This window comes from Lathyrus oleraceus, chromosome 5, assembly GCF_024323335.1.
Source record: "Lathyrus oleraceus cultivar Zhongwan6 chromosome 5, CAAS_Psat_ZW6_1.0, whole genome shotgun sequence".
NCBI lineage: Eukaryota > Viridiplantae > Streptophyta > Magnoliopsida > Fabales > Fabaceae > Lathyrus > Lathyrus oleraceus.
Genome location: NC_066583.1, coordinates 566,805,207 through 566,818,259, shown reverse-complemented (window position 1 = coordinate 566,818,259; position 13,053 = coordinate 566,805,207). Strand labels below are relative to the sequence as shown.

The following is a 13,053-nucleotide window of genomic DNA, read 5'->3' as shown; positions in this document are numbered from 1 at the left end:
TCAATTCTCGGTGTTTACCTTCAGGGATGGCTTTATGGCCAAAATCAAGTGGAATTGTCGCCAGATGATATGGAGTAAACAATGTCCATCACACCAAAGAGTACCTTCTTGTTGTAAGGTGAAGAAGAAGGCCACGAATCAAAGGGCTACAGTGACTTTGTTTCATGATATGACTCATCGTGAAAGCGAATGCCATGTTGATGACATGATGACAAAGTCCCAAGCGGAAGAGGGGCATCCGGTGGATCTGGGGCAAATTGTTTGACCGGATCGAAACTACTCAGACTGAGGTTGAGTCCGAACCAGTGCATTTGTAGAGTGTTGTCCGGTAAGTTGCCGAGGCTTATTGTGAACGAAAGAGGAGTCGAGGTCGATCCTGCTAAAAGAAAAAAAGAAAAAAAAGAAGGAAAAAAGCAAGTCAGAAATGCCTGAACCGAACCTAAAAAAGAAAACAGACGGTCAGGTAGAATAATAATTGCCAAGGGGCATGGAAAGATGAAAGAATGAGTAGCAGGAACCTCTGATTCTGAGATATTCCGTGGAAGAAACAATTGTTAATCTGGTACTTAACAGCCCTCAAGGGGTCTATGAGGCGTATTGGGTCAGCATGACTAGTCTTGTCGAAAAGAGCATGCAATTTACCTAAGCAAAGAGTTTATCGACTGTGAAACAATACACTCACTGCTCGAGAAAACTTGATGTACTTTGGCATAGGCTGTTCGCCGACTAAGACAGTGTGCTGATTCATACCACTTTGTGGATGTCCAAAATGGATCTGATCAAGTATGTGCTTGAGGAGATAGCATTGAACGGACGGGTTGCGAGAGGGAAAATGGTGTCGACTGAATCCGATATTCAGTACATCTCCCAGAAAGCAATCAAGAGGAGGGTATTGTATGGCTATCTTGCCCAACAACCCATTGATGATTATCAACCAAGGAAGTCTGAAGTCCCTGATGAGGACATCTCGAGGTACTCAAATCGAAAGATTGAGAGTGACCGATCCCGGAGGAGGGGCCTGACCCTGAATCCGAACGGATTCTGATGTCTGATGGGGAGAGTTTAAAGTGAATGAGCTAGTGCTTCCCCGATAACATTTGAACACACCAACGATGGGGGCTGAGTACGAAGTTGGTATCCTAGGTATCGTACTTCGGTAAGTGCACATACTGGGGCAACGCCTTTCTCACTCAGATATGGGATGAAGGTGGTACTACCATTTGAGACTCAGGTTTCGTCATGGGGTCCCGTTGGACGTAAACTTGAAAAAGGATGAGTGAATAAGGACTCAGTATGACATGTTGAGCCTGACCGAGGAGAAAAGGGCTGACAGTTACTTGTCATGGGGCAGTTGTACCCGGTAAATGAAGCGTGTTGTTAACCGAGAAGTGCGACCTCGTGGGTAGCATGGAAGAGATGTGGTGTTGAAAAGGATCCTTCCTCCTCGAGACGATCGTGGGGCAAGTGGATATACAGTCATGAATCCCCAGCATGGTCAAGAAGGCTTTCTCCGACAGAGCTTTGTTCCTGACGACCATGAGTGGCGAGGATTTTCCATCCCCTGCAGATGCGGACGCAGTTAGAAAATACTTTGTAAAAAGAGTCCCGCTGGACAAAAAGAATAAAAGAGTCCAGGCAAAAAAGGGCATCCCGACGAACCAAAAAATAGAAAGAAAAGGTTCGGGCAAAAGTTAGGGATAATAAAAAAAAACTGTACACCCGGCAAGTCGAAAACCCCACAAGGGCGGCTTGGGCAAAAAAGGGTATCCCGGTGGACTGAAACCCGAAAGGGCGGTCCAGGCAAAAGAGGGATTGAAACGAACAACTGCGTCCAGCATGATCGTTTGTGCTTGAGATATGACTTGGATAATCTCCGACCGAGATCGATCGGAAGCGTCTTGTTCAGAAGGCCGAAAGTGCGGAAAGTCTTGAGGACATATGGGGTGTAACCGAGTTGGAACCCGATGAGATCATGGTTTCACATTGCCATTAGGGTAGATTTTTTCACTTTTATGCGCAATCACCTCTTTCCAGGGTTTGCTTCCTGTGTGTTGCTTGGTTTTGAGCCACCTTTTTGTTTCAGTCAATAAATGCGTTCAGTCAAATAGTTTTGTTTTTGTTTTCATTACCGCTTTGATTACGAAAACATCCGTTCGTTTTGATAAGAATATTTGCATTTTGAAACATAGAGGTCCCTTCCGATGCATGCTTATAAGATTGAAATCTGGAAATCTTATTCGGAAGTTTGAGCGACCAAGATGTTGAAGTGTTGGCACGCCTGGGGCACGCTTTTATCTAACAATCTCTTGTGCAGGTGCTGTTAGATATCTTCATTCGCTGACAGGTGGTGATATGAAGCCTTTTGAAAAAAAAGAAATCCCCACAGAGTCCAACCAGGGGCAAGGGTTAGGCGAATAATGAAGGGACGGTGAAGGATTACGACGACGATCCTGGAGGGTTAATCAAGAAGACTCTTCAAAGTCTAAGGACTGGAAAGTTTGTATGAATCCCAGGAATTCGATCTTCGTGGGATGAATCAGAAGAGTTCAGACAAGTCTGGGAGTTCTCAAAAGTGGAAAGTCGACACTGTGGTTGGAGGATGAATGCCAGTGTTCGACGAATCGAAGGGTGTTTCGTGTTAAATAGGCCGTATCTCCCAAGTGGGTCTGAAAGTGTTATTTCTCTAGCCGATTCGAGATCGGTGTCTCCTCATCAAGCCTGGAGGTTACCATATCCCCAGCGGAGTTGTGATTGTTTTCCAAGTCTGAAGCTGTCTTCCCGGCGGAGGTTGTATTGATGGTTTTCCCTCAGCAAGGTTCCCAAGAGGATCGGGTTCGGCGGGGCTATCCCCAATAGAGGTAAGGATTGGTTGCCTCCTCTAGCAGAGTAATCCCAAGCAGTTCGGGTTCGATGGAGGTCATCCCCAGCAGGGTGGAAATTGACGTGGTAATGAGATCCTCAACACAGTTCCTGGAGCTCCCCGGTGTTGTCTCGGGAGGAGACGTGTGTTTTATGCATTCATCATTTAGATAAGCATAGCATATCGCATCACTAGTGCGTAGCATTTCCATGATCATGGGGCATTGCGCTAAAAAAAAAACTCATGCATCTGCATTGCAAGCATATCCATTAGCCCTAAGCCGTGGTGGCCAAGAGCGGGTTATTGGAAGGAGTTTAGTCGCGCACCTCTGGATCGATTTCAGAATTGGGTTCACCAACAGGGTAGGAAGGTGTTGTCCCAACAAGTGACTCCGCAAGTGAGCGGGTATCCCCAGCAGTGTTACTCCCGGAAGTTGGCAGCATCTTGCAAGATTGGGTCAATTCCCCTAGCAGATGTGGGTGTGTCTGATCTCTCCATGTAGAGTTGACCCCTTAAGCAGAAAGTGTCTGTCGTTTTCTTCTGCATTTCCCCACTGAGTTATATCCTCGTGGATGACGGTTGTTTCCGTTCCCTCCCCTTGGGATGGGTTTTCCCTATTGAGTTCGTTCCTCATTAGGATGTCTTGATTCAGTTTGCCTTTTCGGATCGATCATGAATTGGCTTCCTTGTGGCTGTCTCTTGTGATTCCCTGTGGTATAAATGAATAGTTGCTCACTAACCGGCACTCATTCATCTTATCCTCAGCGAAAGTTGGTGGCCTCTACCTACAAACCGGTAGTTGTAAGTCCTATCTTTGTGGTTTTCTACCTACTCCTGGTAGTTGTAAAATCCCACTTTCATCCCCTAGCAGAGGTAACATTTGTGGTTCATTCTGATTGTTGGCGGAATTGGCGGTCTTCTACCCACTACCCGGTAGATGTAATCCCCTCTTTGTGGTTATCCTTACCCAGTCTCGGTATTGATATTCTCTTCACCTTTAGGATATTTGCTCCGAGTTAGCAACTTTATCCCTTTTGATTGGTCATCTTTTGCATACCTAGTCTGGTACCCCGATGCCTTTCTTTTCGGTCGTTTATCCATCTAACAACCTCCACTCGGTTATGGATAATCTTTCTTGCGAGTATATTATCTACGTTTTGACGGCTATAGATAATATATCTCATGCGCTCTTGGGTCGAAGTCGTCCTCCCCAGTTGAGTAAAATTCGTATTCCTTTGTTCGGAGTCGAATGTCCATCCTTTAACAAGTTTGCTTTCGCTCTCTTCAGGATGAGGTCGGTCGATTTATCCATCTAACAACCTCCAATCCGGTTATGGATAATCTTCCATGCGAGTGTATTATCTACGTTTCGACGACTATAGATAATGTATCTCATGCGCTCTTGGGTCGAAGTCGTCCTCCCCAGTTGAGTAAGATTTGTATTCCTTTGTTCGGAATCGAATGTCCATCCTTTAACAAGTTTGCTTTCGCTCTCTTCAGGATGAGGTCGGTCGATTTATCCATCTAACAACCTCCAATCCGATTATGGATAATCTTCCATGCGAGTGTATTATCTACGTTTTGACGGCTATAGATGATATATCTCATGCACTCTTTGGTCAATCTTTTGATTGTTTTCTCCAGCAGAGTAAGATTCATATTCCCTGTGGAATCGGATGTCCATCCTTTAACAAGATCGCTTTTCTAGCCCTCTTCAGGATGTTGAGTGTTTTGGAAAACAAACCAATTCACGCCTTGGTCGGTCACCGGTTTTCATACCTACAAACCGGTATTCTTGGTGCTCCTTCCTGTTTGCTCGCTGTTGTAACCTTGATCCCCAGTGAGACCCCAGCAAGTGTGTAGCCTTGCCTTGACATATGTAGATGTCGTCCTGTCAGCACCCGCGTGTGTTGTTTCCTTGGTGTCGGTAAACACCATCTTTCGGTGCTTTCCCAATCATGCGTAAGTGTCTGGTCTTCTTTAATGTCGGTAAACACCATCTTTCGGTGATTTCCCAGTCATGCGTAAGTGTCTGGTCTTCTTTGGTGTCGGTAAACACCATCTTTCGGTGCCTTCCCAGTCATGCGTAAGTGTCTGGTCTTCTTTTGGTGTCGGTAAACATCATCTTTCGATGTTCGTAACGTCGATCTCCTTCCCCAGAAGAGTTTCCTTCTCTCCGTTGGTGTCGATAAACGTCGAGTTTTTCCTAGTTATCCGTTGATAACCAGTTGTATTTCCTCCCCAAAAGCGTTTCCTCCTCTCCGTTGGTGTCGATAAACGTTGAGTTTTTCCTATGCGTCCGTTGACGTATAGTGGCTTGTTTCCCACAGATCATTTGGTAATACCAGATGATTCCCCTCAGAGTTTCCTCCTCTCCGTTGGTGTCGATAAACGTCGAGTTTTTCCTATTCGTCCGATGACGTCTAGTTATATCTTTCCCCATACAGAGCTACCTCTCCGTTGGTTTCGGTAAACGTTGAGTTTTTCTCATTCGTCCGTTGACGTTTGATTGTACATCCTATTCTCCAGTCATTCATTAATGTCTGGTTGACTCCCAGCCAGGATCCCCAGTAGAGTCGTTGGTGACGTCCTATTTGGTTTCAGGTTGTTATACCCCTTCCCTAGTGAAGTTTCCTCCTCTCCGTTGGTGTCGATAAACGTCGAGTTTTTCCTAGTTGTCCGTTGACATCTAGATGTATTGCTTTCTTCCCAGTTCATCCGTCGTCCGTTGATGTCAGGTCTCCTTCTCCGTTGGTGTCGATAAACGTCGAGCTTCTCCCTTTCGTCCGTTGACGTCTGGTCGAGTTTTCCCAGTTCATCCGTCGTCCGTTGATGTCTGGTCTCCTTCTCCGTTGGTGTCGATAAACGTCGAGCTTCTCCCTTTCGTCCGTTGACGTCTGGTCGAGTCTTCCCAGTTCATCCGTCGTCCGTTGATGTCTGGTCTCCTTCTCCGTTGGTGTCGATAAACGTCGAGCTTCTCCCTTTCGTCCGATGACGTCTGGTCGAGTCTTCCCAGTTCATCCGTCGTCCGTTGATGTCTGGTCTCCCTCTCCGTTGGTGTCGATAAACGTCGAGCTTCTCCCTTTCGTCCGATGACGTCTGGTCGAGTCTTCCCAGTTCATCCGTCGTCCGTTGATGTCTGGTCTCCCTCTCCGTTGGTGTCGATAAACGTCGAGTTTTTCCCACTATGTCCGCTGACATGTGGTTGTATCCCTTCCTGGTCGTCCCAGTTGATCTACCTCTCCGTTGGTCTTGGTAAACGTTGAATTTTTCCCATGTCGTCCGCTGACGTATGGTTGTATCCTTTCCTGGTCGTCCCCAGTTGATTTACCTCTCCGTTGGTCTTGGTAAACGTTGAGTGTTACCTATTTGTCCGTTGGCATCTAGTTGTGATTCCTATTCCCATTCATCGTGTTGAGATGTATGGATGTGACTGTATCCATTGAAGAAGAAAAACCAAAACCAGTAATAAATATCAGATCCCAGTGGACGTTTCCGTTGGTGGATCCCTGCAGTGTGCAAATTCTACGGTTCTTGGTATTCAATCCCTGTTTACCCTGAAAGTCTGACAGCCGTTGCTCTCATCCATTCGGGTTCCCAGTTGATTGAATAGGGGCAACTGTAGCACCTCAAATTTGCATCCTACCCATTGTACATACATTTTCATGATTAGGTCATTAACATAACATGGTCCATTGCATAGCATTGCATAGCCATTTGCCCGAGTGCAAGTCATTCAGACAGAATTAGGTCAACTGGTCAGGAGAATCAGTCAATCAAGCAAGCATGTGCAATTTCCATTGAGACAAGGCCCTAAGGTTGGTTTATCAGGTTCATATGGTCTAAGGATCATTTTGAAGAGATTTGGACAAAGATTGGATGCTCAGAGGTCATCAGTCAAGCTGAATTTCAGCTGAAACCCTAGAAAGTCAATTGTGGTCAACTGTGGTCAACTGTGCCTGATTTTTTGGATTTGAAGGTGTGAGATGGTTTGAAAGGCTTCATTCATGTCCATATAAGTCTCATTGGACATATCAAAGATCAAGGTTGAAGAATTGGAGGTCAGGCAAAAAAGTTTCCTAAAATGGCAAGTGACCTGTAATTGGAAACTGCCAAAAATGGAAAGTTCTTCTCCTCAAATTTACATCATCATACAAGCTTCAAATGGAATTTTGTCCAACATGAAAGTTGAAGATCTTGATCTCACCTTTCCAAAAAGTCCAAGAACACTCACTTCTCATGTGTGGTTGGCAAGTTATGATCAAATCATTTTCAGAAAATGTTGAAATTCAAAGTGCCATAACTTTTGAATGGAAAGGCCAAATTGGGTGATTCTTTTTTGAGCAAGTCACATTTGACATGTACTATCACATTGCATTATTACATTTTATTGAAAATCAACACATAAAAAGGTCATTTTTCAAGTGAACCATTTAAAAATTGGTGGGAAAAATAGTGATTTTCAAAAATACAAGGCATTTGCATACAAAACCTTTTCCAACACATTCTAAATGACAAATACGACTTGCTCCAACTGGTTTTCTACTGTTACATTGGATGCATCTAGAAAAGGGCATTTTGGCCAATTATGCATAAAACTCACTTTGCTAATTTCACTTGAATTTGCTAATTGTGATTAACACTTGGATTAATACATGGTATAAAAGCATAATTGTAACAGAAACTCTTAATCACATTTCATTTTCTCAGATCCAAAAGCAAAATTCACCAATTCTCTCAATTTTTCTCAAGTTGCACTCACACTTTTTTTCATCATTCATCAAGAATTCTCCCATTTTTCTGCTGTTTCTCTTGTGAATCATTGACTGTAGGTGGAGGAAAACTTCTGTTGAAGCTCACAGTAGAAGAATCTTGAAGAATTATGGCTATGGCATTTGCATCTTGTACAGGACAGTTGAAGATTGCCACAAATTGAAGTTGCCTTGAGCTGAAAATTTGATTCTATCTCCTTATCCATACCTTGCAGCGCATCTGTTTCACGATTTCAAGACTTGAATTCACCAAATCGATACCTGCACTCCAAATCAGGTCAGAAATCAAATGTTCCAATTGCGCAAATTAAGATATGGATTCAATAGATCGTTCATTGCTGAGTATTCTGAAAGTTGAATCGCGCGAATCCATTAGGTTTTGAGCTAGATATACTGATTTGAACATTTGTGTGTGAAACTTAATTCGATCGATTCGTTGAGCATGATTAGAATTAGGTAATTTGCGTGTTAGATTCATGATCCTGAGTGAGAGACGCATCCAACCATATATGATTTGTGCCATTCCATGAGAATTTGTTCTTGGTGATGAAGAACACCAAGAACACGATGAGCATTCTGATTTACTTTCCCAGAACACGCGTAGATCTTCATGCCTGACCTTCACGTTTGAAAGTATGTTTACCGCGTGAACTGACCAATCGCACCACGCCACTGAATAAATGAAAACGCGGCGTTTTGTCCTGGCTGTAGCATATTTACAAATTTGCCATTGGCGCCACATTAATTCATTTAAATGTTAAATGTTTATTTCATTTTGTGATTCAATTTCAAAAATTCATAGAATATTCATGGATGATCCAATTTGAGTGAGGATTTTTGTGTTCATCTCCAATTTCTCTCTAGTTTTTTTTAGGTATGATAACAAATGTTGTGCCTGATTGATATTTGCTTTTGCCTAGAGGTCTTGGTCATGTATGCCATGTGTGTATGTTTTGCCATTTCATTCATAAAATAATGATGCCTCATCCAAAATGCATGAAATTTTATATGCATGTTCTTGACTCTTTCCTGTTGATTTTGGTATATAGTTTGCTAATTTTGAGTCCCTGGTTAGAGAGATATGATGTGGTCAAGTTGAGTGTGACAATGTGTGTCACACTATGTTATGCCATGTTCTTGAATTTTGTTTCCATGCTTCTGCTTTGCCATTTGCTCTCAATTTTTGCATGTGATTACTTGTGTAGGTCTAGTTTAACCATGATTTTTTGTAGGATTTGTTGATCAATTTCCTATTTGATTGGTATTTTTGTTTGCTGTTTACCATTTTGTGAACTTTTCTTGAGTGATCAACTTACATGACTTGTAAAATTCTCATTCCTTATCATATGAAGATGAAATTTGGTGGATTGGTTCTTAACATGCTTAACTTCATCTTGGCTTTGGTCCCATTCATTTATCATTGGTTTCCACTGTTTGGCATTCATTTGAAGTTGGCAGATGATTTGTGGTCTTGTTTGAAGTTGTATTTGCATACCATGACTTCCTGCTTTTAATTTCCTTACTTCCACTTGTCCAAATATCATGAAATTTGATATGCTGCTCATTCAATGTGTTCTGTTTAGGCTGGAATTTTTGTGGAATTTATTGAGCTGTTATTGATTTGATTGTAATCATTCTGTTTGCTCATATGTGGTTCACACTTGCCCACTTTGGCCTAAATTGTGTATGAAATGGATTTGGTGCATAGTTTTGATGTGAGACCAATTAGATTCTATTCTTGTTTGATTAATCTTGGTTTTGATCAATTTTTACTTGCTGTTTTGAATTTTTCATCTCCTTTTGACCCTAGGCTTGTCCTAGTGGTCTTACTTCTCACCTTTGAGTTGTTTTTTCAGGTTAAGAAGCAAAATGCTTTGAAGAGTTTAATTCAAGTTGATTGAGTTTGGTTTATTTGATTGTGATGAACTAACTTGGTTTGTTTTGTAGGATGCTAATTCATTTCATTTGAGTTTGTGCTTTGCACATGTGATTGATTGTGTTGCCTGTTGGTTCATAATTTGTCTGTTGTGACGTTGTGACTTGAATACTGATTATATTTGATTGATTTTAGGTACCATAGTCGCTTTAGTTCTTTGAGAACTAGCTATTGCTTTGCTTTGCTTAAGCATTGAGGTAGACTCTCTTGTCTCCATGTAGTCTGGAAGACCTGGCCAGTTACTTGGCCAGACACCTGTCTGAAGTCCTCCTTAAGAGGCGATGTTTGTGCTTGTTTACTTTTGTCCCCAAGCAGGTAAAGAACTTTATGAGGCAATTGGCGGATAAAAGAGATATGCAATCTATCTCCCGCTATTCTGTTGAGTCGTCCCTCTGCTCACACCACTGTGTTGATGCATTGAGGACAGTAACCCAAGATCTTGTACAGTTGTACAGTTGAGTCAGTGTCTTAAGTGTAGAAGGGTTCCCACTTTCTGGACCCACACTTCATTGTCTGAAGCTCTCCCTGGCCAGGGATAAGAGCTGTGAAGTCTCATCTTCACTCACCTTTCATCTAGCTTCACCTTGACTCTCAATGTCAAGGTTAAGAGCTAACCTTACCTTGATACAGAGGCTTGTTTGTCGAGGTTGATATGACCCCTCGACTAAAGCCTAGCCTTGATGTTTGAGCCCCTTGTTGGTGTGTTTATTTCATGCTGTATGTGTTTGTGTGGTGTGATTGTATCCCCTAGGTTTGCTAGACTCCGCGTAGTCTCGTTTGCATGACAATTAAGGTAGCACGGTTCCTTCGTATAGGACTTCCTTTCTTGCTTGAGCTTTCCTAAAACACAAACAAACATTATCCCCTCTTAAGGATACGTCAACTCCTTCTACTATAGGTGAGTAAGTTTCCAAAGGTCGAGCATCCGGTAGATTGCGTAGTGACGTCGTCCACTTAAAAAACACAAACCAACAGGAATAGTTTAGCCGAACTACGGCAACTCTGATTCTCATGTCCAGATGAGATACGTAGGCACGAGATGCGATGTCTTGTCGAGTTTGACTAACAACTAACACTAATTCTTTTCTCTCGCCCTCGTTGCGATTAAGACCTTCCCCTTCTCTTGCCCTAGTTGCAATCGAGACCCTTCTTCTTCCTGTGTTGGCGTGGAGTCTGACGTAAGTCCAGCGATCGGCAGTCGGTTTCCTGTGTCTAGTTGTGTGCTTGGAGTCCGGTATAAGTCCATCAAGTGGCATCTGGTTTCCAGTGTGGTCTGTTTTGGTTCGGAATCTGATGTAAGTCCAGCGATTGGCATTCGGATTCCACGTTTGCCTGTGTCTGTTGTGTTGGGTGTGCGTGTTAGCCGAGCTACGGATGCTCTGATTCTTCTTCGTCCAAGAAGATACGTATGCATAGGATGCGACATCCTAGCGAGCATGTTTTCCCCTAGTCCGAACTACTTCGACTCTGATGTCTATGCCTGATAGACTAAGTAGGCCCAGGACGCGATGTCCTGCCGAGTCAGTCTTGTTTGTTTTCTTGTGTCTCTTTCAGCCAGTATTTGTTTGTTTTTGAGCAGTGTTTTAGCAACCATATTCCTTCCTTTTGTGCGTGGATCCCGTCGAGTACGACGGATGCGTAGGGGTGCTAATACCTTCCCTTCGCATAACCGACTCCCGATCCCATTCTCTTTGGTCGCGAGACCATGCTTTTTCCAGGTTTACTCTGAGTGTTTCCTTTCCCTTTTTTGGGATAAATAACGCACGGTGGCGGCTCTGTTGTTCTTGCTTCCCGCCGGTTTTTTCGCGTAATGCGACAGCAATCAATGGCTTTTTGCACCCCTCTTTGTTTCCAAGTGTTATCCACTTCCCTTGTTCCCAAAAACTCATAGTGTGTTGCTTCCAATTAATAATAGTATCACCCAAAGTTTTTAACCATTCAACGCCCAACACCACGTCAATACCCCCTAATTCAAACAATTGCAGATTCGACTTTAGTTTGTAACTTCCAATGTACATTTCCAGCTCTTTGCACCTCCCCTGCGCTTCTATTTGGACCCCATTCCCTAGTTTAACCTTCATTTGTGGGGTTTGTTCAATGGGCCAATCCATGTGGTGTACTAAACTTTGTGAAATAAAGTTGTGGGATGCCCCACTATCCACCAAAATTAATACTTCTACCCCCATGACTGTTCCTTGAAACTTCATGGTTTGATGATTTTCATGGGCTATATGATGTAAATCCAATATGCTCATCTCTCCGTGCTCCTCATCCTCCTCTTCACCTACCTCCACAGCCAACACCTTAGCTTCTCCATCCTCCTCACATTCATCATCCACCACTAACACTCTAAGGTGTTTGTCTGGACATTGATGGGTAGGACCAAAAGGTCCTTTACATTTGAAACATAATCCTTTTTTTTTCTATCCATAAGTTCATTGTAAGAGAGGTGTCTAAACCCTCTATCACGAGGCCCAACACGCCTCCTGTCACCTTGGGCCTGCCTGTCATTGTTTGGCCCATTCCTCATATTGCCACTTGCACCCCCTTCTCTATTTTTTACCATAACCCAATCTGACCCTCCCTTGCTTCCAACCTGTGACCCAACCCGATAAGGCCCATTTTTTGGCCCACGGTTGAGTCCAACTTGATAAGGTATTGGAGAGGATTAATTTTTGCCTCTGTTCCAAGGAAGCTCAAGAGAAGGTACTTTCATTTAAGAAATGTTCTACTTCAGTGATTTTAGAATTTTCAACTGAGCTGTAAAAATATCATCTTAGGAAGCTTTGTTTTAAGATTGGTAAAAAAATAATACAATTTTATTGGGAGAATGTATGTAATTGCTACGTGCAGTTTTAATAATCTAATTTTACCTAAGTTCCATTTTTCTTCATACCTGTGACATTTTTCAGTGAGTCATACAGTCTTAATCTTATATATCAAATAGTTACATATCCGTCATATCTACGCTAGAAAATAATAGATAAATACAGTTGGGCTATTCCGAGCCGAGTAAGGACCCCTGTTAATTTGTTAACTAAGAGGTTTAATTTGTAGAAGCACATGTATGTTAGCTTAGATTGTTTAACTCTTAGTTTTCTTGTAATAGTGAGCAAGCCTATGGATTATGCTCTCAACAAGGATGAGCCTGAACTTAGAGTCTTTGTCCTTCTTGTTCCTCTCCAATTCCTTAGCTTAGATTGTTTAATTTTGTGCTTAAGTCTATCCCTATTTTCTTCCCGTCTTTTTTGAAAATGTCTATAAAGGTTTGGAGAAAAATAGTTCAGATTCAAAGGTTTTTGCGGGGAGGAGTTAAGGGTGATTCTAAAATTCTTTGGGTTAGTTGGGTCAATGTGTGTAAGTCCAAGAGTAAAGGTGGCTTGGAGGATAGAGATCTACACCTGGTCAATTTAGCTTTTTTGACTAAGTGGAAGTGACGTCTTATTTCGGGTGCCTTTAGTCTTTGGAGTGATATCCTGATCGGC

The 13,053-nt window shown here is 42.7% G+C and overlaps 1 protein-coding gene across 1 annotated transcript in view; it reads left to right on the top strand.

Moving 5' to 3' along the window:
• The window catches only part of LOC127086494 (F-box/FBD/LRR-repeat protein At3g14710), a 32,886-nt gene extending 20,425 nt beyond the window's left edge, over positions 1-12,461 (top strand). The window contains exon 6 of the mRNA XM_051027266.1: positions 12,275-12,461. Coding sequence (XP_050883223.1) covers positions 12,275-12,334 — 60 coding nt within the window. The 3' untranslated portion in view covers positions 12,335-12,461. The remainder of the gene's footprint in view (positions 1-12,274) is intronic.
• The last annotated feature ends 592 nt before the right edge of the window (positions 12,462-13,053 follow it).